General features: G+C 47.6%; 1 protein-coding gene across 3 annotated transcripts in view; it reads left to right on the top strand.

Moving 5' to 3' along the window:
* Positions 1-25,759, top strand: part of Slc39a11 (solute carrier family 39 member 11) — a 416,634-nt gene that overhangs the window by 17,577 nt on the left and 373,298 nt on the right. For all 3 annotated transcript variants that reach the window (XM_023714149.1, XM_004630059.2, XM_023714148.1), the window contains exon 4: positions 22,962-23,120. In XM_023714149.1, the coding sequence (XP_023569917.1) occupies positions 22,962-23,120 (159 nt within the window). The remainder of the gene's footprint in view (positions 1-22,961; positions 23,121-25,759) is intronic.

The raw sequence follows: 25,759 nt of genomic DNA, 5'->3' as shown, positions 1-25,759 counted from the left end.
AAAAAAAAAAAAAAAGAAAAAAGAAGAAGAAAGGGATAAGAGATGCTCTCTGTCTAGCAGAGAGACATGCAAGCCACATTCCTGGTCTCAGTTCCAATGTCCATTTTTGTATATAAAATTTTATTGGAATGAATGCATCCCCATTTGTTGACACAGTGTGTATAGCTGCTTTTGTACCACAATGGCATAGTTGAATAGCAACAAGACTGCACTCAAATAGCTCAGAGGATTAAAGTGCCTGTTAAGGCAGATGCAGGGTCTAGGAGTTCGATCCTTCTTGTTCCTGTTTTGTTCTTCCCTGCTTTCATCTTTAAGCTACAGTGCGAGAGTAGCTGGCTGCTGGCCTCCCTTGCTCCTGCCTCCTGCCTCCAGTGTCTATCTTGTCCAGCCCTGAGACAGCAATTGGGACTGGGCATAGTGGCACGTGCCTGTAATCACAGCACTTGGGAAGCTGTAAACAGGAGGATCACTATGAATCCAATCTATGCAGTGAGATGCTGTCTACCCTGTCCTTAAAAAAAAAAAAAAAAAAAAGTGCACCCACAAAGCCTCAAGTATTTGCTGTTTGGCCCATTAGAGAACAAGTTTGCTGTCCTTCCTGCAGTGTTTGTGGTGGAATATTCTGAGGCCCAGGGCCTGTGCTGCTGGGCCCCTGCTGGCTTTTGGAATGCTCCCTGGACAGCCTGGTGCTCCAGGTAGGTGATTCCTGGGGACACTGCATCAGTCAGGGTTTTACTAGAGAAACAGCTATAATACAAGATGTACAAATGTATAAGAAGTTACAAGGCTGGCTTATGATGGTCAGACACAGAGTCAGATGAGGAAGCGTGCTGAAGGCATCTGCACACCCAAGACTGAAGGATTCAGTCCCAGGTCTGGAGCTCACTACAGTGTCCGTGCAAGTCCGTATCAGGTGGCCAATGGGTCTGCGACAGGAGGCTGCTGAGTCTGCACAGGAAGGCTGATGGATCCAAGGTGGAACCCATGGAAGAGTCTGCACTAGAGGCCAGGAGAAGATGATGTCCAACCCGACTGGGAAGACCAGATCTCCTCTGAGGAAACGTAACGCTCCATCTTTCCTCAGTTCCTTTTTATATCCTTTAAGTGATGAGTCACTCTAGGGTAGGGCCTCCACACTGTAGGGTGTGGAATTGCTGAGCTGATTTACTTGGGATTTGTATTCTGAAGTTGACACACTCTATCAACAACTACAGGCACCTTGTTTTTGTGGTGGACACTTCAGACAGGGCAGCCAGGCTTGGCTTGTGAATTCACTGCTGCTGTTACCCCCTCTCTGGGGAGGTCTCCTGAAAAATCCTTAGGGAATGTCTTCTCAGGGGTGTGTGATGGATCTGACTCTTGCTCTGTTCTCTAGGTCATGTAAGGGACAGTGTTTCAGGAGAGATGCTCAAGGGCAGAAGCCTGCAATTTGAGATTAGGAAAGAAACTTGGTTTCCCAGCTCAATTTTGCAACTGTTGTTAGAATTTAGCTTCACAAAGTGAGGCGGGTTGGCCTGAGGTCACTGCTGGTTCAGTTCCAAGAAGCTCCCTGGCGTTGGGGAGGCTCCCCTCTCTGGTACAGGGACCCCACCCTGGCTTCATCCCCGAATCACCCAGGAGCTTTCACCCTCAGCCCTACACCGGTGTGGGTAACATGAACTAACCACAGCACATCTTGAAGGGGGGTGTTGGCGTGCCACTGATGGGGTAGAAAATGGTACCAAGAGTTTTCAGAGCTTCTGGGATTGTTGCCCCGTGCAGCCAAAGCTCAGGGCTGTCATTCTGCTAGGGACCATGGTTTAATAAAGGGTGAGCTGGAGCTTGGCAAAAGCGACTCCACTCAAAGGCTGCCTACAGCTGTGAGGCTGAGCATGGAGCTGAGTCAGAAGGCAGGGTTGGGGGCGAGGTCACAGGGATGCTGGACAGGAAGGGCAGGGCCTGGGAGCTGGGACACGGGACAGCAGGGGAGGAAGCTGCCTGTGCTCGCCAGTGAAACCCCGGTGGTTGACTGTCTGCACCATAACGGACGGTGATCTTGGTTTCCAGCACTGGCTGGTCTGGCCTGGAGAAGAGGGTAGTTGCATTGTCAGGTTCATTTCCGGTTGGTCAGGCGAAGTGGGAAGCCACTAGTTGGGGAAACAAGTCCTTCCTCTATGCTCCTTGGCCCTTTCAGAAGAAAGGCGGGAGGCCAGATTTTGCACAGGTTGGAAGATATGATCTTGAGTTTAAAACTCGATGCACGTGGTATTCGTTGTATTGTATGCTGTGTGTGAATTATCCTCAGGACTGGCAGGGACTTGTGGGAAGCATTTTTGCCATCAGATATGCTCCACCAAATGCAGACAGATGGGAGTGTGGATCGTTCCCAAAGACCCCCCTGCCCCAACCTTTTTTTGTAACCTAATTGAGTGTTTAGCTGGCTTGCTAGAAACTCATCGGATCTCAGTATCTTTGGCTGCAGTTTAAATAACAGAGTACCTGACATCATTTTTCTTACGCATTTTGGTACCGATCCCTTTAAAAGGCATTATTGTTGGCTCTTTTGAAAGATCCTTTCAGTTATTGTACAAGACAAGAGTCAGAATTGGTTTAGTTTTATCCTTTAGCCTTTGTGTGCCAAGGCCAAATCTGCACATGTTGTTAACACAAGTGCTTTGCGGAAAGGCCGCTGTGGGAGTGCACATTATTGCTTTTTAGCGATGGGTTGCACACAAGTGGGGAGAAGAGCCAGTAATCGGAGCCTTGCGAAGGACTGGTGTGATTTCAGAGAGATGGTCGCCGGATGTTCTGTTTGCAGAATAGCTGTTGGTTTTCTTCCTGGAGGGTGGCTGCTTGGAGTGTGGGAGCTGGAGGAGAGGCCACTCCTCAGCCCTTGAGTGTGTGAGTGGTATACACAGGTCATTGTGACAGAGGATGTGGGGAAGCCAGATATAATTTTGCCCTTCATGGGTCTACTTAGGAGGGGGGTTGGGTTCATCTGTAGTCATGAGGCGGTTCAGAATGTGTCAGGACTCTAGTGAACTCAAGGTGCAGGAACTCAGGGACAGCAAGGTTACTTTTTAGTTGGGGAATTAGACAGGACTTTGTGGATGCAGCTTAGATGGGAAGGATAGACTGGCTTTTGACAGAGGAAGGGGGAGGGCAAGGAAATGAATTCCAGGTCGAGGGAACAGCACCTCAGAATGTACGAGCCAAAGGCCTGGTGACTGGCGTGGCTGGGAACCAACCCTGGAGAGGTGGGCTGAGGCCTGGAGGCTTGTGGCAAGCAGCTGGTGCTTTGTTGTCTGGGTTGATGGGGCATCCCCAGAAGTGTTCCAGTGGTGACAGGAGTGGTCTGCTGCAGGGCATTCTGTTGGCAGCAGATGGCTCAGCCAGAGGGAGTGCACCCGAGTGGCTGCCAGTTGAGAGGCAGGTTGGAGCTCTTGCATCAGGACCCAGGACCCGGCCTTGACTTCCGGTGGAGGACGAGGAGATGGGAAGTGACAAAGAGCAGGCTGGTTCTACTGGAGAACTGGGAGGCTCAGTTGACAGTGCTTTAAGTGTGAAGGCAGCCAGTAACGGCCAAACCTACAAGGAACCATGTTGCATGGCCAGGCTCTCTGGGGCTGCTGATTCTGGCATCACTGTCTGGTTTGTGAGTCAAGGGGGACTTGACAAGAAATGGGGGAGGGGTATCTCTTAGGCTTACATCAGGCCTTTCTCATTGGAGTGGGTTTGTACTCTGGAATCTGTGTGTGTTGTGGTGGTCCCCATGGCAACCATACACCTACAGCTAGCTTTAATGATGGTGATGTTTCCTGCCACTTTTCTTTTGGTGATCTGTATCCATTGGGACTATATTTGACTGAGAGGAACTGAAAGTAGTGGCTTACACTAGAAAGGTCCCTTTCCTGTAGAAGAGTTCTAGAGACCATGGCTGGGAAAGTTATGTAATCATCAGGGATCTAGGCTCCATTTTTTTGCTCACTGCTTTCCCCTGAAAGATAGTCTTTATCTTTCTGGCCCAAAGTAGCTGCTAGAGCTCTGGTCATCACACCTGTCTTCTAGACAATGACGTAACAGGAAGGAAGGAGCTTCCCTTCAAACCCTGCCTCACCATTCATGTATTTCATTGCTAGATCTTATTCATAGGAACACATCTCATGGCAAGGAAGGGTGGGATACATGGTCCCTCAGGTGCACAGTGATATGCCCAGCTATACACTGGGGTCCTGTTACTGCAAGAGGGGAGAACAGGAGCTGGAGCAGGCAGCTGGTGTGCTTGGTTGCATAGTCCAGGCGGAGAGAACTTGGAGCCTTAACACGGTTGCTGATTTATCATCTCAGAGTGTATTTTGTATGTTGCTTTTTAAATGGGCCCTGTTATTTCTTCATGTAGCTTCTTTCTAAGTGAAGTAGGTCATAGACTGGTATGAAATTCAAGTACTATAAAGAGTATATCATAAACATATGCCCCTTGGTCTCTTTGTATCAGCAAGGGTGTTACCAGTGTCAGGAAGCCTAATCCACTCTGCTGTCAGGGAGAAAAGAGACGGATTAGCCCATCAGAGTACAAGCCCAGAAGTAGCTCTGGACCTTAGGTTCCCTGGATCAGACAGTCATATGGCCCCGACTCTGGATTAGAGGACGGTGTGGCCCCTGGCTCTGTCTCTCTCCTGGCCCAGCTTTCCCTGGGTGACTCCATGTAGGACGTCCCGCCATATGTTGCAGGCAGCTACTTCCACGGTACAAGTGGACTTGGCCTTGAGACTCGGGTCATCCCTGGAGATGCTGAACCCATCTAATGGCATCCATGCTGGGGGCAATGAGGGTGGGGGAAGTAGTGCACTAGCTGGCTAGGCCTGGGCCATGTGTCCTGACGTCCCTTTCATTGGAGTGAAAACAAAGAATAACAGTGGCTAACAGAGGGATTATTCCTCCAGAGCAAATTGAGCATGGTGACAGAGGTAGGTGTGAGAACTCGGGTGGGGCGACCAGGATATTTGCCCTGGCGTTTGCTCTGTAGCCACAGCCCCATGTAATGTGTGACAGGTGCCGGGTGGCTGATGTACCGCAGACAGCCCCGACTTCCTGGACATACAGGAAGTTCCCAAGCTCCTTGGAGTGTGTAAGAAGCCACCTTAAAGTGCAGGGGCTGTCACTGAGAAGCCAGGTCCTAACACCGTGAGAAATTAGTTGCTCTTCTCTGCTCTGTCTTTGATGAAAGGATTCAGCCAAAACCACATGTGGCTGTACAAGGTGTGGTTAGAGTTCATTGCTGAGTGATAATTTCTAGAATGGTAGAGAAGGCATCTAGGCACTTGTGTTGAATTAAAGCTAAGGCCACATTAATATGATTAGTTGGGTCATAAAGAGTAATCATTTCTTTCTTCAAGGTCATAGTTCTTTAATTTTGTTTTTTAACCTTTTATTCATTTTTTAAATTTGGTACAGAGTCTTCTATGCAGTCTTCTTGGACTTGTAGAGATCCTCCTGTCTCAGCCTCCCTAGTGCTGGGATTACAGGCATGCACCTGGCTTCAGTGGCAAGCACTATGTGCCCAGGCTTCCCTGGCCAGCATAGTATGCAGTGCTGGGGATAGAACCCAGGTCCTTGCGCTTGCCAGGTAGGTGCTTAGACCGCCGAGCTATCTCCCCAGCCTAGGGTCATGGTTCTTTTACCAAGAAAATGTGTGGGTTTTTTTTTTTTTTTTTTTTGGACCAACTTCTGAGGGAAGAGGTTTCCTGTTTACTCAGTGGGTAGAATGTTTATACTTAGTATATTTTGAGACATTGAGGTTTTTAACCCTTCACACATAGTCTGGACTTTGTCCCTTTTGGCCCTTAATATTCTCTTAGGCTAAAGTTCAAAACCCTAAGCTTGTTTGGATTTTATCTATAGGTAGTGATTAGGACAGCAAAGGAAAAAGAATTAGGGTTTGCTTTTCCTTTAGCCCCTAGCGACCATCTGTAGCCTACTTAATGGCTAACGTTCTGCTAAGTTAACTTATTTATTTATTTAAATCATTTGTTTATTTGGTACAGGGTCTTGCTATGCAGCTCAGACTCCTAGTGATCCTCCTATCTTTCCCTCCCCAACACTGGAATTACAGGCATGCGCCAGTTTTGGTGGCTGGCACAGCACACCCAGGAACCTGGGGCTGGCATAGCATGTGGTACCAGGGATTGAACCCAGGTCCTTGTGCTTGGCAGGCAGGCGCATAGACTGCTGAGCTATCTCACCAGCCCAGCAACTTATTATGGTTGTGCTTGGCTAGGATCAACTGGGTGGCTCTTCTGCTGGCCTGGCTGGAGTCATTCATGAAGCTGTAGTCTCTGGGCAGCTCCCCTAGCCTTGGGGGAGTGGGAGGTCTAGGGCTTGGTCGGTGCTGGCTGTGGACTGCACCTCTCCACGTGGGGCACCTGGTTTGGGATTGTCACCCATGCAGTGGATGAGCTCTCAGAGGCCCAGGGTGGAGCTTCAAGACCCTAGAGACCCTGACTTTGGACCTAACATGAGGCACCTCAGCCGCACTTAATTGGTCAAAGCAAGTTGCAAGGTTTTTTCAGGTTCAGGGGAGTGGGGAAGTTGGCTCTTTGGTTTTAGAGGGCAGAGTCTAAAAAACATAGGGGCTCTCTTCTGTGGCTACCACCTCCCCTTTGTGGAGGTGAGACCTGTTTGCTGACAGACTCCAGAATTGGCGCCCTTCTTTTGGCAATCAGTCACAGGTACTGGGGATCTCCTGCGGGGTGTGAGTGGGGGTTGGGCTGTATTCTTAGTCTCCAGGCTGTGGAGCAAGAATTAGCGTTGGGTAGGCTGGGTCTGTGTGGATCAGACATTTAATCTCCCAGAATCTTTTTGCTTGGGGAAAGGGTGTGCAGCCTCCTGGCAGGTGTGTCCAGGCTGTGGAACTGGAAGACGCAGGGGAAAGGCACATTTAGTTTTCCTTTAACATTCTATGTATTGACTTTACTTGATTTTATTAGCTTGTACTTGTGTTGCTTTTTTTTTTTTTTTCTTGGATCAGAAAATTTTCTCAGAATCAGGACTCTGTCTTCTTCCCCGTTTGCAGGGGAGGTTCTGTCTTCTTGTATAAACCTTATTTGTGAATGTAAAGTGACTGTAGATAAGGGTAGGAGAGAGAGGAAACTCACGGTGTGTGTGCTGGGCAGAGCACCGGGATGCTGCCAGCCAGGGCCAGGGCCTTCTTCCTGTTAACCCCACAAGTACAGGGAGAAATGCGGAGCCAGAGAACTCAGATTTAATGGGTTGACAATGGCGGCCTGCCTTGGCCTGGGGAGGTTTGTTTGAGGATGCACAAAGAAGGTAGCTGTCTTTCTTTTCTACCCCTTGCCCCTTCCAGATGGCTTCCACACCATGAAATGAGACCTTGGCCTTTCCCGCAGGCACCCCAGTGACACTGTTGCTTTCCTTGGGGGAGAAGAACCCTGCTGGGACAGGGAAGAACAGTGACCCGGCACTGCAAAGGGCACTGTGGCTCAGACGAGGGGTCCAGGGAGTCCAGAGAGCTGCTGTGCTTACGACTCCCACGATCAGCTGCAAGTCCTTTGACCTCCGGGCATCCCGCGGAAGGCTGTGAGGATAAATCTAGTCCTGGCTGCTTAATGCTTCTGTGCCTTCTAGAGAAAGGAGAACAAATGCCAGGGAGACACTTTCTTCATTTGCTGGTACAGGTAGAGGCCGACCTTTGTCGTCAGAGTGTCTTGGCTTTTAATCTCGCATCTGACTTTGGCTCTGGGTCGTGAGCCCCTGTGCTCAATTTCTGCAGCTGCATCACCCAGCCAAAGGGACGCGGCCACTGGGCCACGTGGGAGAATTGTGCATCTGAGGAGCAGGAGTGTGCGTGCATACACGTGTGTGCACGCGCATCTGTGTGCGCATGCGTGCCTCTGGGTGTCTTCACACTCACCTCTGCGTGCAAGTTTTTCCCTTTCTTTTCTTTTCTTTTCTTTTCTTTGTTTTTCTCTAGCATTTCTTTGGAAACCACTCTTAGTTTCTGAAGCTCTGGTCTTCTTGGGAAGAAATCAACGACGACAGTCCTGGAGCTAAGTGAGTTAGTTCCAGGAGGGTGGAAAAAAGAATGTATCTGTTAAGTGCGTAAATGAGGGGAAAACGGATTAGTATTGTATTTGAGACAGAGGAAGGGACACACAGTCATTGCCTGGATATAACCTTTAAATAGATTGTGGCTTTGAATTTACCCGACAGTTTGTAATGATACAGAGTTCTGTAGGGTGGGACATCCATGAGCTGATAGGGGGGAACACATGCATCTTAGGGGCGCCTGAGCCCCCTGGTATTACTAAGTGAGAATAACATGGCTTTATATTTTTCAAACGCTTTCCCATCCAGTACCTTACCTGTTTCCTGTGGTGACTGTGTAGCTGTAGGTTTTAGTCTTTGCACAATCTACGTGGAGAAGCGGGCAGCATCCATGCTGGTTTTGTGTGTCTAACTGGCCCTGAGATACTCAGGGAAGTGGAGGGAAGGAGCGGTCCTCCTGGTCCAGAATATTCCCCCTCAGTGGCTGGGCTGCCTGGTTCTTCTCCTGTGAGCTTCTAAGTCACTCTCTGCTTGTACAACTGTTGGCATGGCCCTCCTGCTGGGTGCCAGACCCTGTTCTGGCCCAGGAGATGAAACAGTGACCAAAGAAAACCAAAACTCCTGCCCTGGCAGCGCTGCTGTTCTAGCAGAGTCACGTGATAAATTATATACTAGGACATATGGCATGCTGGAGAGGCAGGTGGAATCGAGAGAGATGGACAGGCAGGGAGAGAGACCCTGGCAGGAGTAGGTAGGGCATCATCATTTATGACAGTCTTTAAAAGCGTATCAGAGTCTGGCTTGTAATCCCAGCTACTTAGGAGGCTGAGATGGGAGGATCCCAAATTTGAGTCTAGATGGGGCAACTTAATGAAACTCTGTCTCAAAATTAAAAAAACAAAAACAAATATAGGGTTGAGGCTCAGTGCAATGACCATGGGTTCAATCCCTAATACTGTAAAAACAATCAAAAGCATATCCATAAAGACACTAGGAAACTATGCCTGGCCCATAGGCGTATTCCCAATAAATATAGGTTTTGGTTGTAGGCAGTAAGTTAACAAATGTTCATGGGATGAATTGAAGGTTGAGAAGGGGCCCTCGCTCTCTGGAGACCAGGTCTGTTCTGAGGCCTCTCTGTGCCTATGTACAAGCATGAACTCTCCCTCTCTGTCACCCCATGTTCGTGAATCAAGGCAGAGCACCCTAATTGGGATACCATCTCATATGGTGCCCCTCAGGGGAGCCCCTCCCTCCTGAACAGAGCCAGCAGCCACCTGGTGTGCGATAGGGACCCTCCTGGCCATATGCGAGTTGGGATGGGAGGTCAGGTATTGACACCTGGAAAAGGAGCATCCCCTTCCCTCGTGGACCTGGGCCCCTGCACCCGGGCTTCACTCAGTCCATTCCTTTTCTGGGAGCCAGCTCCTCACCATGCTCCTTAAGGAAAATTTCCTCCACTTGACCCCTGAGCCTCCTGCAGGACGGGACTAATAAGTCTCAGATAAGCATCTATGGCTGCTGGCTCCTTTGCGTGTCCTCTTCCCTCCCCAGGCAGAAGCACTGGAAGCACAGAGATTGTCCTTTTCATTCTTGTGTCCTGTCCCTGGTAAAAGGGCTGCAGTGTCCCTGGCACTCAAAAATATTTTTATTTAAAAAAATTAAAAAAAAATCATTTATTTGGTATAGGGTTTTGCTATGTGGTTTCGACTCATAGTGATCCTACTGTCTCAGCCTTTCCAGCACTGGAATTACAGGCATGTACCACCATGTCCAGTCTTGGTGGCTGACTCAGTGTGCTTAGGGTTTTGGGTGAGCGTGGCATTCTGTACCGGGGATGGAACGCAGGTCCTTGCGCTTGCAAGGCAAGTGCTGGGACCGCTGAACCATCTCCCCAGCCCCTTAAAAATATTTTTAAAGCAAGGGTTGAATGAGCATGCTGCAAGCATGGGAGGTTTCCTATGGTTCGGTTGCCTACTGCCTCATTGGAACTGCTGGACCCCAGAGCATGCTGATTGTGTCACTGGGACACCACAAAGTGGTCTCCGAACAGGCCATGAGAAACCCTCCTTCCAGTCCCACAAGGAAATCAGTCCTTCTGATTCTCCCAATGAAGGAAGAATCTAATTGAATGCAAACTCATTACATCTCTGAAGTACTTTGAAAATCTCTCCATGATTCAATTATGATGGACGTCTCAGGATGTGGTCATGCCAGGAAATGTCTCAAGCCACTGGTTTCGTGGGGTGAGCTCAGGGCAGAGTTCAGTGGGCACCGGGAGGTGGGGCCGACTTGCTAGCAGACCTCGTTCTGCCTACGGAATGGAGTCTGAGGTCCCCTGGCTTGGGTTTGAACCTGGATCCTCAGCTTGTTAGTTGTGCGACGCTGGGCTAGTTACCTAGACTTTGGGATCTTCCCTTTCTTTATCTGTAAGTTGGAGATTTATGGTGTTATCTCCTCTATAGCATGGTTGTGCAGGTCTAAGGGATAGATCTAGTTGAAGTCTTCAGCGCAGTAATTGGTACCTGGTCAATTCTCAGTGTATGATGATTATTGTAGTGTGGGTAGGAGAGGCGTGAGGATGTGGGGATTGGCATGAGTCATGGTTTTAGACCAATTTTCAGGAGAGCACAGCCCTTGGCTTTACTGAGTACCTCTTTTACACACCCTCAGTGGGGTAGACTCTCCACACAAACTCCTCCTGGCTGTTATTCTCGGCAGCGGAAGTCACCTATCCTGTGTTTATTTTATGTTTACTTACAAAATCTGCCGTTGCAGAGGGAGGAGGCTTGCAAGTTGGAGTCCAGCCTGGATAACTTAGTGAGATCCTGTCAGAAAAATAAAAAAATCCAAAAGGGGGCTGGGGATGTAGCTAGCTCTGTGGGGACCCTGGGTTCATGCCCCAGTACAGAGAGAGGGAGAGGGAGAGAGAGACAGAGCCAGAGCCAGAGACTGAGACAGAGACAGACAGAGAAGAGAAGAGAGAAGAGAGAGACTGGGGAGAGACAGAGGGAGATCGTGTTGTGTGTAATGTTTCTCTTTTACTCTATTCTGAACTTTTTGTTATTTTAGTGGCTGTATACCATTCCATTGCATGCATTCAACATGATATTTATTTTCACTTTTATTGAGGTCTGATGGAAGAACATAAAATTGCACGTGCCCCTAGGAGATCCTTAATGAATGACATTTTAGTTGGGTCCTGATACTCTGAATCCTTGCTCGGTTTCTATTAGGAGAGACCTGTAGAGGTACCCACCTGGAGAAGGCAAATGTCACTAAAAGGTGTCTAAAGAACAAGACAGCAGCTCTCCTCATGTACCTTCTGTGGGTCTCCCCCTCTGTGCAGAAGTGGCCGTTGTTGTCAGTTTCTTGAGAAATTTTGTCCCACATCTGGAAACCAGTATCTTTCAAACATCATTTTGCATTCTTTAATGGTTCCCCTCTGGCCCTCTGTTCCCTATTAGTTTTATTGTTGGCTGTTGGGCTTCCTGGACTGGATCCCTCCTTCTCTCTTCTCTGGGTATCAGTTCTTTGCTGTTTTGTTCTCCATGATAGGAAATCTAATCAGCTTTGACTCCAGAAAGAGAATGAATGTTTCTTTTTTTGGCTATATTTTAGCTTTTTGCAAACTCACTTGCTCTCCCTTAAAAAAAAAAAAAAAGTTTCTCTCTGGCATGCTGGCTTTTCTTGTAACCTTACTTATGTGTTTTTGCCTCCCTGATATTAATGACAGGTTTTTCTTTTTATGAATGTTGTCGCCTTGAGTTCTCTGGCTTCCTGCTGAGATCCCTTTCCCCCTATTTAAATGTGACGCTGGGAATCACATTGATAGACCGTCTCTAAGGCTTGGCACATGCCTGTCATCCCAGCTCTTTGGGAAGCAAAACACAAGGATCGCCCACAGGAGCCACACCTGCTGGGCTTTGTGTTTGGTCCCATCCGAGCCTTGTGACCTAATTCAAGTCCTGAGGCTCACTGTGCCTCAGTTTCCCAGTAGGAGAGCATTTAATGGTAGCAAGATGAGCAAGGTCCCTCTTTATGGATGCGATTGTCGCGGTCAGTTTTAGTCACAGATGTTGCTGTGTCTTCCATTGCTACTTCTGTTTTACGTATGAAGAATCGGCAGCCGGGGAGGGCTTGAGGTTGTACCTAGCGTCCTCCCGCTGGGAAGTGGTGCTGCTGGATGGGAGCCCTGGTAGGCTTCAGGGTCGTGCCTTCTCTTCGGCATACCATGTTACCTCCTGTAGAGAGCAAGGGGAGGAACATGGTGGCCGCACCGCCCAATTATTGGTGGGGGTAAGAGTGCCACGTTAAGATGAGGGCATCTGGTTAAGTTGAATTTCAGGTAAGCAGTGATTGTGTTTTTAGTATAAGTATGTTCTAAATATGATTGAGATGTACAAAACAGGCGCTTATTATTTATCTGAAGTTCTGATTTAACTGGGGATCCTGTATTTTTTGTTTGCTACGTCAGGCCTTTTAAGGAAGGGGCTTTTTCCTACTCTATCTAGTCCCCTCTTAGATCTCAGGTGTCCTTCCTCACCTCTTGCCCTCTGTCTCCCAGGAGTCACTGTCACCACACCCACGGGGTCCCTTGCATCCCTCAAGTGACTCAGGACAAGAGAAGTGGGGTGCGTTGTGACTTTGATTGGAGTGAGAGATGACACCTTTCCTTCTCCTCGACTTTAGGGGTCCTGTCCCCGAGCCGCCCTGTTAGTCTGAGCCAGGAGAGAGGAGCAAAGCCAGGAGGTTGGTGGCCTATCACCTCTCTTTCGGGAGGTGAGTGGAGTGGGAGAAGCTCATTCCTGTTCTTTGTTTTCTTGCTGTGGAGCCAGACAGAGTACACGCCTATTCTCTTTCCAGTGCTGGCAGGGGCTGCTTCATTGGCCGCCAAACTGGGGACAGATTGGATCAGCATGAGTTTAGGGTGGTGTTTCGGGGAGGGCTGGCCAGCTGGTACCATTGTCCATCAGCAGGCTCCGGTTGAGAGGTGCTGACGGATTGGTGGCCAAGTGCCATGTGTGGGGTGCGGGTGGGTGGGGGGGGGATGACATGTTCACACCCTCTTGGTGACCAGCTGGTGAAAAGTTTGATGAGACGCCCTTCCCCCTCACGATCACCCTGGGTTTTAGTCTGCATGGAATTAATAATTTGGGCAAGTTGAAGGATTCTGGGAGGCCCTCTTTATTCAGTGAGTCAAGATCCATCTTGAGAGAACCAGAGCAGTTAGTGTACTTGAATGTCTATCAATCTAAGTAATGAGTTTGTGCAAGAGGCGCATTGAACTCAAGCCAAAACCCTAAATATTGTTTCTCTTTGGAGCACAATGGTCTTGTTTTAGGTGTACTTGAGGTCACTGCTATAAGCCCGCCAGTCAAGGTGAGCGGCCCCACATTGCAGCTGCTTGTATGTAATTGTCAGGTTGAGCTGCCCTTGGAAAGGACAGCTTAGGTTTGGAGCAGGACTGGGCTTGGGGCTACATATCCTGAGTAGTTGTCTTCACTTTACGCAACTCACTGGAGCCTGTGACGTCACACAGTGGCCCTGTTGCCCTGAGCACGGATACCTGTGGGTCCTGTTGGACTGACTGCTGTGCTTGCCCAATACTGCTGGCACTTTGGATGCCAAAGGCTGGCCTGGCATTCAGCCCTGGGCCTGGGCCTTGTCAGGTTCTTAGTGGTTGTGTTGAAGGACTCAAGGATGGACTTGGGTCCTGCTCAGAGAAGCCGTCTCAGCGTGGACTCCAGGGCCTGGCTGGCGCATGGTGATGTTCGCGAGACAAAGGCTGTGCATCGGAGGCTGGAGTTGCACAGCCTTCACGAGACTGAACAAATGGGTACGATTTGCATGCAGCAGGCCAGATCTCAAGGGGCGAGCCCACTGAGTTTTGACAACTGCAAACACCTGTAGAGCCACCACCCAAAATGAGACAGAGAGCATTTTTCTTATCCCAATGGGAGCTCCTGTCCCCTAGGTCACTTTTGCCCTTGCCTCAGGCAACAATTGATGACTGTCACCGTGGATTGTTATTATGTGTCCTTGTGCTTCAGTGGAACTGTGCAGCGTGCATTTATACTGTGTATAGTATACTGTCTATACATATATAGATATAGATATAGTTATTACACTGGCTATCTTCTGTCACTCAGTGTTTTCATGTTGAGATTCATCCAGGTTCCAGTGATAGTCTGTCCCTTTTTATTGATAAGGAAATCATTTTTATATAAATATACTACAATGTGATTAACTATTCCCCTGTTGATGGGCATTTGGGGTTATTTCCAGTTTCAGGTTACTATGAATAAGGCTGCCATGGACACTCATCTATGTCCTTCCATGAATGCATTTTTGTTTTTGTTGGGCAGCTTTTAGGAGAGAAACCACAGGCTCATATGGTAGGGTTTTTTTTTTTTTTTTTTTTTCCATTTTTAGCAAAAGTACTCTTCCTTAGTTTGGAGAGCAAGCCAAGCTCCTGCCCATCACTGACACTGGGTGGGCGGAACCAACAAAAGTTATGTCATTCAAGAAAGTGTGTGATAATTAATAACTGTGATTGCATCTGAATGTAACATAATTTTGAGCAGTTACGTTTAATTCCATAAAATTACACAAAGCTCGTCTGTTATGAAGGCTCGTTGATAAAATCAAATTAGGTAACATTATAGCCCCCATATGGGTTTGATTCATATGTGAGTCATGGCTGGAAACTGACGCCCCGAATGTGAAGACTGACTCAATGCAGAGCTCATGTGGCCGCCATGAGTGAGTTTCTGATCAAGTGACTTCGTATTGAACAGGCGTTTCAGTTCCTTCCTTCCTCCCGGCCTCTCTGCCTCCACCAGTCCCTACCTCACTCACATGTGGTTGTTGCCTGTAGCCCAGCTGCCCCCTTACCTCCACTCTGCTTTCTCATGCCCGATTATTCTTCCCAAACACCCTCCTCGCTCTGCTCAAGGTGACTGCTGCTTGCCTAATGTGGGTCCCCTTAGCCCTCCTGGCAGAGCTTTGTTGGTGTCACCTGTGGACCTCTGGGACACTGTGCTCCTGCCCCTGCCCTGCAGAATCTGGTTCAGTGGTTTGTGGAGGGTTCCAACTAGAAAATTCCAGTGGGTTGTAGTATGCACCCAGGCTTGGACACAACTGCCCATGCTCCGAGGTCCAAGCCACTCAGCCTGGCTGCTCAGTTGTACCCAGCTGGCCCACTGTGCCCAACACACAGGCTCTTCCTCAGTCAGGGCTCACTTCTCCCAGCACCACCTTCTGTGTGCTTGCCTCCACACTCTGCCATCCAGTGTTCCCAGCCAGCAAGACAGCCTGTGTCCCTTCCTACTCCATGGCTCGTCTTCAAGAGTCCTTCCCACACTTTCTTTGATGCTCTGTTTTGCTTTTACAACATTCATATCTCCATTAGTGGAGTGACTGAACCCTTTCCTCGCCTACCATTTCAGATGTCTTCCCCAGATAGCGTTGCAGATATTCTCCATGGTCTCCCTTTTTATGGTGTACATCCAGCTCCGGGAAGGCAGGGTCCAGATCTCTTTGGGTCTTTCCTCAGGGTCTAGCATAATGTTGGTTGTATAGTAATTACTGACTAGATACAAGTGGATTGACTTCTAAAAATTATCTCGATGTCTCAGTTGGAGACAGAATGTAGAGATATAGCTTGGTGGCTGTACTTTGGGGGGTAATTAGTGTCTTGACTTTCATGCATCGCAAGCTTGGGCCTTCTCATTAATTATGCAGTAGCCTTCCTGAGGTGAGAGTTTTGCTCCTTTGTTTCAACCCACTTTTTTTTTTTTTTTTTCGGAACAGGGATTGCACTCAGGCCCTTGCGCTTGCCAGGGAAGCGTTTATTCCACTGAGCCATCTCCCTGGCCCCTCAACCCACTTTTAATGACTTACTCTGCAGCTAGCCCAAAAGGCGAAAGATTTATGTGATCTGAAGAGAGACCAGAGTGTGGTATTTGCAACTCGGTGTTCCTGTGTTCAATGGCGTTCCATGCACCTTTCTTATAGCTGCGAGTAATTGGTGCTGATATTCAGTGCGTGGTAATGAACTACAGGCAACAATTTAATGCTTAGTAAGGGGGAACTTTTGCTTTGTGCCTTGGATTCTCCTCCAGCAGTTAAGCTGCCGTGAGGACTGTAAGAGGAATGTTTAGCAGTGTGTGTCACGCCACAGTATCCTGACGCATCCCTCGAGGAAGCCTTCATGAATTCTTTGCTATTTCCAGAGCTGAAATTGTTCCAAGATGAATGCTTACGTAGAAATGAAAAGGTTTGCCTGCTGTGGGCTAGGTGTTTAGCTGATTGTTTTTGCTTACTCTGTGCTGGTACCTCTGACACCAGAGGGAAAGTAATAGCATTTTAAGGTACTGGTCCCTGTGGAGTGATATTTTGGAAACAAGGATTGTATTAGGAGCTTGGTTGGGTTCTGAGAACGATAGGAAGGAAGTGGTGAGTTTTATGCTATAGGGGAACTTGAGAAAGAGCTTACAAATATCTGCTGATTCTTTGTGTTTCTTGGGTCCTTTTAAGGTTGCTGGATTTAAAGCTGTGATTTTGGGGGTCTTCAACAGAAACATGTGGTCCAGGTGGGTGTTAGGTTATCATGTAGATGTCTTTACACAGGATTCTTAGTGCCACGGGAGTTCCATTATCAAATTAGGACAAAAGTATGGGAGGATCCTGGGTGCCTTCATTCCAGCATGGACACTGTCACCTTCTCCTCCTGTTAGCCCCATGGCACTCTGTTGCTAGCTGGGCTGGGGATTGCTGGGTGTCACATGGGACAGTTTCTCGGTGCACAGCAAATAGGAAGAATCTGAATCAAACTGCTCCGTTCCTTGGCTTCTCCGAGTCCTCTTTTAGGCCCACCTGTGCTGTCAGTTCAGAGGCTCCGGGGGCTGTGCTGGGGCCCTGTAGGGTACCTATTCTGCTTCTGGGTCTCCTGTCCCAGAGAGGCCAAGTAGAAGCTTTCTTGGGGTGTCTGTCTCAGTTCCCTGTTCTACCTCCCAGCCCCTTGGGACACTGTGGCTGCCATGTTACCCCCTTCCCCTCTGCCTTTGTGCCAGTAGAGCTTGTTCTAGACTGTCACCCTAGGATGTCTCACTTGAAAGAAGACTTTCACTGTAACAGGGGTTGGAGAGACAGAACTGTATATTCCATTAGCCATTGTTAAGTAGACGTTCTACAGCCCACACCGGTAATGGTGACCCTTACAGAGCTTTTAATGAGAGCAAACAGCCAGCTGCAGCGTGTGTGCCATAGATTTGCTACCACGTGGCCTATACTCCACGTGGTTCCCAAATGGACAAGGACTGTCATGTTAGCATAGTAAACATTTAAAAATTATCAGAGGGGAGTTATTCTCTGATTAGCCCTACTGAGTCGGAGACATTGGGAATATGGCAGTTTTTAAAGATTTTCAAACATGCAGGAGATGGTGAAGTGAAGAGCACGGTTTTGGAATTGGGGCTGGGTTTCAAATCCCAGCTCGGCCACTTCTAGTAGGCTGACCTTGGGTGAGTTACTGAATTACTCTGAACCCCAAGGAGGAGGCTGTGGGTATCATTGAGGACGCTCCGACTACCATGTAGTAAAGCCCCATGCCCGTTACTTTGTTGACCCCACAAAGCAAACTGTGGGTTCTCCTCTCTTTAAAGGTTTTCATGCACGGTTCATGCCCAGCAGTCACAATGTTCCCCCTCAGTCTTCTCTCCAGTTTGATAGCTGATATTATCATTAATATTTAATTTAATAAGCTCTTTATTTTTGGTTTTCAAAAAAGCTCCAAAAATAGTACAGGGAGTTTCTTTGCCTCCTCACTCAGTTTCCCCTAAGGTGAACATTTTAGTAATCAGTCATCTTACATTTGTCACAGGCGAGACGTTGACAGTGGCACATGATAGGTAATTAAACTCCATAGTTCTCTGGAGAGCACCAGCTTTCCTACCCAGACCTTGCTTCTGTTCCTCAGTCTCTTCCAGGGTGCATCACACATTCGGCTTCTTCTTCCTTTAAGTGTCTCTGATGATGGAGGAAGTCATTTCCTGTGCCTGCGAGTCAGAGGCCTGGACCAGAGGCGTGATGTGTGTATGTTTTGCTTTGAACCCCCTGGCATTAGTTATGCTGCTAGGAGAGGATTATACTGTTACTTAATTGCTTGTTTCCCTACCTACTTCTAAGGCAGGCAGGGTCTATTAATAGATTTACATCGGTGAGATCTAATTAATCTTCCAGAGGCAAGCATTTAGCAGGTTCATTACCGCTGTTTATTAGTTGCCAACATTTTCTAGTTGTGGTTCTTCTTGGAGCAGCTTTTATCACAATATTGGGAAATGCTGGCAGGATCAATTATGTTAATTTATGGCTGACATTAACTCCTTTCAGACTTTTAAAATTTGTTAATTTTGAAAATCAACACATTATATGCCCATAAGCCGTAATGTGCTCTATCTATCTATCTATCTATCTATCTATCTATCTATCTATATCTATGTATCAGTGTGGCACTGCTGTATGTATATTCATTATGTAGCAATCACATCAGGTTAATTAACATATCTATCACCTTAAATATTCATTTCCTTCTTGTAAGATCATTTGAGATCCTTCTAGCTGTTTTGAAGTGTACATTACTGCCATGTTTATCTTACTGTACAATAGAAAATTAGAACTTATTCTGCCAGTCTAACTGTACCTTTATATCCATTAACGGCTCTCCATCCTTTTCAGTCTCTGGTACCCACTGTTCTACTCTCCATCCCTTTGGAGTACCATTGTGAAATGAGGTCAAGGATGCCTCCTCTCTATCGCTAGGAGAGCAGCTTTTCTAGGTTCCGTATATGAGTAATAGCACGTTGTGTTTGTCTCCCTGTGCTAGGCGTATTTCATGTAACATGATGCCCTCCAGTTCTATCCATCTTGTTGTCAATGATAAGATTTCATCTTTCTGGTGGAGAGTATTCCATTGTGCTTCAGTACTGCATTTCCTTTATATGTTGACTACTGTTCAGGTGGGTGATTAGGGTGTGGTGAACTGGCCAGGCAAGTGGGCGTGACCTGTCAATCACGGAGAGTCAATGCATGCGTGCAACAATTCCTGAGTCCCATACCTGGTGCCATGCAGAGAATGCAAGCAGGGTTTTCTTAGGACAGTCTAGATGTGACACCAGAACAGGGATCCAAAAGGTAGTGGCCTTTGGCCTTGAGGACACTGCCTTTGCTTTCAGTGGCCCACTCTGCACTAGGGTGTGCTTTCCTTTCTCACACTTATTCTGCAGAGTGCTTCTCCTTAGAACACTCCCCCCCCCCACTTTACTTTTAATATAAAGCAACTTGCTACCTCATATCTTGCTCAAGTCTTTGTTTAAGGTGACAGAGCTGGTGAAGGACACCTAGAAAAAGTACAGCCCTTCAGAACTTGGCAACACTGTGAGCAGCGCTGTAATAAACATGAAAGTGCAGACCCAATTTGACATACGGGTCTTATTTCCTTTGGATATAAACTCCTAGTGGGGTTGTTGGACCATAGGGTAGTTCTAATTTTAATGTTTTGAGGAACTTCCCCATTATTTTCCACCATGGCTGCCCAAACTTACATACCCATCAGTGATGTCCAAGTGTTCCCTTTCACCATGTCCTTGTCAACACTAATGCTACCTTTTGTATTTTTGACAGTTACCATTCTACATTCAGCCCAGATATTGGTTCTGGGATTCTTTGTTTGATGAGGGCTGGGCTGGGACTTCTACCCTGTAGCTTTCAGAAGTTCTTAGAAGAAGTCCAGGTAGGGTTCAGGGTGGTGCTGAGTTCATCTGGAGATGGCATAGTTGCCTTTGGGTGGCATTGGCTTGCTCGTGGATCTTGGGAAAAACCACTGCTTGTCTTTGGGTCTTACCTTTTCTGTCTGTTAACGATGTAGCTTTTCTTAAAGTCAACACTAAATGAGTCTGTGATTTGATCAGCAGACTGTTCAATGGATTAACCATAATAGTTTGGCAGTTTGACATTGAACACTTGCCATGCTCATGACAAACTCCACTATATTAAGCAATTACTCAACCAGTGTTTGCATGGGAGTGGAGGCATCAGAGTGTGGAAGGTTAAAAAAAAAAAGCAATAACATTAAAAGTTGGGCATTTGCTAAAAAGTGAGCACTGACTCACTTCGTAGTCACTCATTCAGACTCCTCCTCTCCCATTGCTTGCCTTCCTGAGCAAGCATGATGGAGAACTTGTTCAGGCAACTGAAACTGAACAACCACTCTGTCCAACACCACCATGTGGCAGCGCATGGAGCCGCGCAAGCCCACCTTCCACCCTGGCCCGAGCAAGGTCTAGGGGGTTCATGCTGCAGGAACCTAACCCACAATCACTCCCGTATCTCCCCTTTCTGTGTCCCCTGTTAACCACTCATTTGCTTTCTGACTCAGTGGATTTACCTTGATTGGATGCTTCATCGAAGTGGAATGGCTGTGGATTGTTGTCACAGTGGATTGTGACCCAGTCCTCTCTTACTCCCTCATGGGGACATCTGGGATGACACTGGCCCTGCTCAGGCAATCCAGGATCATCTCCCCATCTCAGAGTCCCCAGTTTAAGCACATCCCCTTTTACCGTGTAAGGTGAAATGCTCCCAGGTTTGGGTTATTAGGTCATAGTCACCTTGTCTACCACACATGTGTTTTAAATGTTTTCTGTGGGCACTGTGGTCATTTTAACATTGGCCATCCAGTGCCATTTATGAGACTGATCTCGGGTCATTTTTCAGTTATGTGAGAGTCAAGGAGATTGCGCAAGGAAAAGGAAAGAAAGAAATCTGGTGGTGCTCTAGATTTGACTGGAAAGATAAAGACCAGGGATTCCCAAAGAAGGGACTCACCTACTTCACCTGGTGGGGTTTTCTGTTCAAACATCCCCGACCCCAGCACACCTTCCCTTGAGCAGCACACCTTGCTGCTCTCCACAGAGTGACTTGTCTGTGAGAACTTTGTGCGCATGTCACCCAGAGGGAAAGGAAAGAATTGGTGATGCAAAGCCATAGAAGGGAGTTTTTGGACTCAGTATTGAAAGGGGATGAGTAATAGGGCTGAAGTGATGCTGATAGGAATTCCAAGTCTCTTTCTCCTGAGATAGAGTGTGGACATTGGCTTTTGGGTTGTGGGGCTGTATGAGAAGCCCTGAAATCAGAGGAGGGGAGAAGAGAGAGGAGAGAGCATGAGAGGGATTGATTACTAGATGGTTCCAATTTGAGTTTAAAAAGAGGAAGGACATCTGTATTTCTGGTCCTTGCTCATGGAGACCTGCCAAGGGCTGTTGGATTCCAAAGCTAGTGAGATGAATTTTGAAAGGGGGATGGATGGGGTTGCAGCAGCGCAAAGGAGTTGTCAGGCTTCCTCTGATGGCCTTTCACGGCAGCCTGGGTCATGGAGTTGGCCCGGTCAACCTCGGCTTCTGTCCTGTTTAGATGAGATACTGTCCTTCTTTCTTGGGGTTCAAGAGGCAAATGCATTCTTTCTTGGGGTGCCCTCTCAGATTTCTCCTGGGGGAATTTGGCCCAGAGCAAGCAGCTCCATGTACATGGTTGGTGGCAGAGGGAAACTCATGGCTTTATGCAGGGCTTTGTTCTTCACTGCTGTTGGGTAATTGCTGGGTCTGTCACTCTGAATGTTATTTTGGAGCTGGGTGATGCAGGTGTATTTTAAAGACGGGGCATAATTAGGTAATTTTTAGAAACCCATTCAACATTTTACATGCTGATGATGACAATCATATGGTTACGCTGAGTGGTGGGCGTACTCTAGCCAAGATGGGCGTCACGTCATCTGTAAGAGTGAACAACCATGGGTGAGTCATTTGGTCAGTGCTGGAGAACTGTTCATCAAAGTGACATGCAGAGAGTGGAGACTAGCGTCATTTTTCTCTTCTTCTTCACTTCTCCCTTCCCTAATTTGATTGTGGCCCTGCTTGGCCAGTTCCTGGATCTGCCTCTTATTGCCTATTTGAAAAGGGCAAATTGCCCTATTATTCCACATTTCATTTCTTTATCTACAAATAGCAGTAGAAAACATTATCTGCCTCCTGGGGCTGTTATGATGCTATCAAATGTAAACTCTGAGCTCTGGAAAGAGTAAGCGATGGGTATATGTTAGTTCCTTTCTTCCTTTCTAGAGATCAGAAAACTGACGAGATCAGTTTGACTTATTGGTGGACTTCAAATACTTCACAGGGAGTCACATGGCACAGAAGAAAGGCACATTATTTGGTGCAGCAGAGCAAAGAGAGCTAGCACATAAAAGTGGGAGACAGATTTCAGTTCAGCATAGAGAAGACTTCTGTAATGATTATAGCTGTGTTATTTATTACACAGTGGTGCTTATGAAGTGATCAGAAATTTGTCTTGGAAATATTCAACTAGAACAGGATTTCTCAATAAAGTTACTACTGACATTTGGGGGACAGATAATTCTTTGTTGTCAGGAGCTGCCCTGTGTACTATAGGATGTTTCCCAGTACCCTGCGCCTCTACTCATTCGATGCCAGTAGCAACTTTCCCTACCCTGCCTTCTGTGTGACAACTGAAAATCTCTCCAGACATGGTCTCATGTCACCTGGAGTGCAAAATTGTCCCTGATTGGGGACCTCTGAATTTGAGGGTAAACAACAGCAAAGTAAACTCCATCCTCCTCAGGTCAACTAGCCTGCTCATAGTGGGTTCTTGCAAACTTAGTTCTAGGAGGAAAATGAGTTCAGGGATTGGTTTTCTGGGTGGGATAGTTGAGCCCCAACAACTGGGATTAAAGGGTCAATACGTGTGAAATGGTAGGGTTTAGTATGGGACCATGAGCAGAAGAGGACCCTACTCAGAGACCTGGTTTGTTTAGTGGTTTGTTGTTCTCTGTGGTTTTGCAGGTCATGTTAGCAGCCTCTTACTGGTCTCTCCTGGCCCCAGCAGTTGAGATGGCCACGTCGTCAGGGGGCTTTGGTGTTTTTGCCTTCATCCCAGTAGCTGTTGGCTTCACACTTGGGGCTGCTTTCGTCTACCTGGCCGACCTCCTGATGCCTCACCTGGTGAGTACCATTTTCCTTTAAACTGTGGTTTAGGAGACAACCAGTCCTGTGCTGTGGATTTAATTTTGTTTATCTTGATGTAGCATTATGTCTCTGTTAAGTAGCGTGTGGAGTCTAAAAATGATAAGGCATCAGATGAGGGTGATGTAACCAATGGTACCACTGTTTACATTTTGGTGCATTCAGACTTTGACTGTAGATGTCATTAGAAAATATGATGTGGTGCTATATGAATGTTCATAAGACCAGACATGGAACTGGCCAACGGAAGTGACTATGATTGTGGTCTTTGCTGGGCTTCTGATGTCCCCGGGGGATGACAACACATCTAACTCTAGCATAAGACTGTTGGTGACAAATCCCATCAACCTGGGCTTATAGAGGGTGAGGTGGGAAGGCTGGCCAGCCTGAATGTGGGTTTAAGCTCATTTGGCGGAACTGGGGATTGAACTTAGATCCTTGCGTTTGCCAGTCAAGCACTTATCCTACTGAGCCATCTCCCCAGCCCCCACGCCATTACTTATTGTGCATCCTTTAATTCTAATTTTCCTCCCTGTGATTTGAGGATAGCTCCTCCAAAGGACTGTAAAAATAAAGAAACATTTAAAGAGCACCAAAGTTGGGGGTGATCTAGATATTTTAGGCTTTTTTTTTTTTTTTTTTTGCTGAAATCATGCCAGTGGGTTGAGTTTGGGAATGAGTTGTGTACGTGTGTATGTGTAACACCCTGGTGTGGCTGAGCCAGGCCCACCAGCCACTGGCTACACAAGCTGTTAGCAGCTGTTACTGGTGATACCAATAACAGTGTAGGGTGGGCACATGCAGCCTTATCAGATAATAAACTCCATTTAATCCTGGTGGCTGGCAGAAGTGCCCCACAGTGGTGTCTGGACACCCTGCTCTCCCAGTAAGGGGACAGGTCTAGGAAGAACCACATAGGAAACATGAGGTCAAAGGCATTTCTTCTGCTGGATCATGGCAAGGTAGGAGTTAGTGAACGTGTATGCCAGGAGGTAGGCTGTGTTCTCTGTCCTGTGTTCTCTGTCCTTTATTCTTGCCTTAAATTCCCAGCTGGAGAAAGAGAAAAAGAAAGAGAAAGAGGAGTCCCTTGGAAGTTTACTTCTGGGCCCCAAGGCTAATGGGAAACTGATTACTCCTAGGACAGAGGGATGCTGTCCCTGGATCAGACAGCTGATGTGATGGTTGGAACGACAGCTGTGATGCTGTTCCAAGGAAATGCCATCTGTCACTTTCTTCATTAAAAGTGCCTGAGTGGCAGTGTCTGTCTCTGCCTCCTAGACAATTGGCTTCTTTGCTGTTGAGCATATCTGTGTGGTGGTGGCCTTCTGAAGCCCTCACTGCAGTGCCCCATTCTGCTCCCAAGTCCCCCGGAGTTGTGTGTGAGCTCGCTGTTGCAGTGTATTCTACTTGTTCAGGTAGGAAGGTCTTGTGGCCAGTGGCCTGAAGTCCTGCGTGCTGCACACGAATGAGGACAGAGCCACTGCTGTGTCATCTTCTGTCCTGTCCCCTTGGACCCCCCCTGGGCCCTTTGCAGTCACGATGGGTCATTACTAATGGGGCTGGGGTTGGGGAATGGCAGGACGGCGTCAGGTGTGTTTGATCAGCTGTGTGAACAGAGGGGCTTTCTCTGGGTTGTGTAAACAGTCATGAGCCAATTTGTACCATAGAATGTCCTTTTTTTTTTTTGAACCTTTTGTTCCTGCTTGTTGTAATGCATGCTTCGAATATGGAGATGCTGCCAGGAGCGAATTGTGGGTCAATTATGTAGGAATAGAGGAATAGTTTGGGAGTAGAGGTGGAGCGTTGAGGAGTTGAGGAGTAAGGGCTCAGAAAGGGGACCAATGACCACTAGTGGCCAGAAGCTCACTGCTTGGCAGAAAGAGCAGCCTGACAGGGAACATCTGCTCTGGGACCCTGGCAAAGAAATGAATTCTCGCTGTTACTGGGAAAAGGGGAACCTATCTAGAACGTCTTACAAAGAGCTGGGCCTTCTTTCTAATTGCTGTGGTCACTAAATACAAAAGTTGTTGAGAGAGTTACACTGCCGCAGCCTGCTGACCTTCACTCTGAGGCCAGCGAAAGGTTCCCTGGATGTCACAGTTAATTTGCCTGCCAAACCCGCAAAGGGCAGCAGCTTGTGTGTAATGAAGACAGTTTGAGGAGGTGATGGAGAACTTTTCTTCCCTGCTGTGTGCAATTAGGGCAAACAATGGGATCTGATCATGACACGGGGTACATGTACGTCAGAATAGTTCAGTGTGCCCCAGAAACAGTGTAAAATTATTCTGTGTTAATCAATAGAAAATTAAAATTAGCTAAATGCATATATATCTATACAGTGATAGACCCCGGAAACGATGCCAGAGACAACCAGAGGAGGAGCCTGGAAAGAAGTGGGAGGAGGGAAAGGGATTTTGCTCAAGGCCCAGGCCTCCTGCAGGGGCAGCAGAGCAGCAGGGCCTCTCAGATACCCCCAACATACGCGGGTGACCCAACTCTGAATCCTGAGCCCCAGGCTGGCACAGGGGCAGCTCCGGTCATTCGCATTGCCTTGCACCTAACTCAAGTCTCGGGATGTCTTGTCAGGACCAAGGATGTCAGAAAGCCAGAGAACATGG

The sequence above is a fragment of the Octodon degus genome, unplaced genomic scaffold (genome assembly GCF_000260255.1).
Source record: "Octodon degus isolate 3935 unplaced genomic scaffold, OctDeg1.0 scaffold00033, whole genome shotgun sequence".
In the NCBI taxonomy this organism is placed as follows: Eukaryota; Metazoa; Chordata; class Mammalia; order Rodentia; family Octodontidae; genus Octodon; species Octodon degus.
The sequence above is the reverse complement of the archived record's forward strand: the minus strand, read 5'-3'. Positions and strand labels throughout refer to the sequence as shown.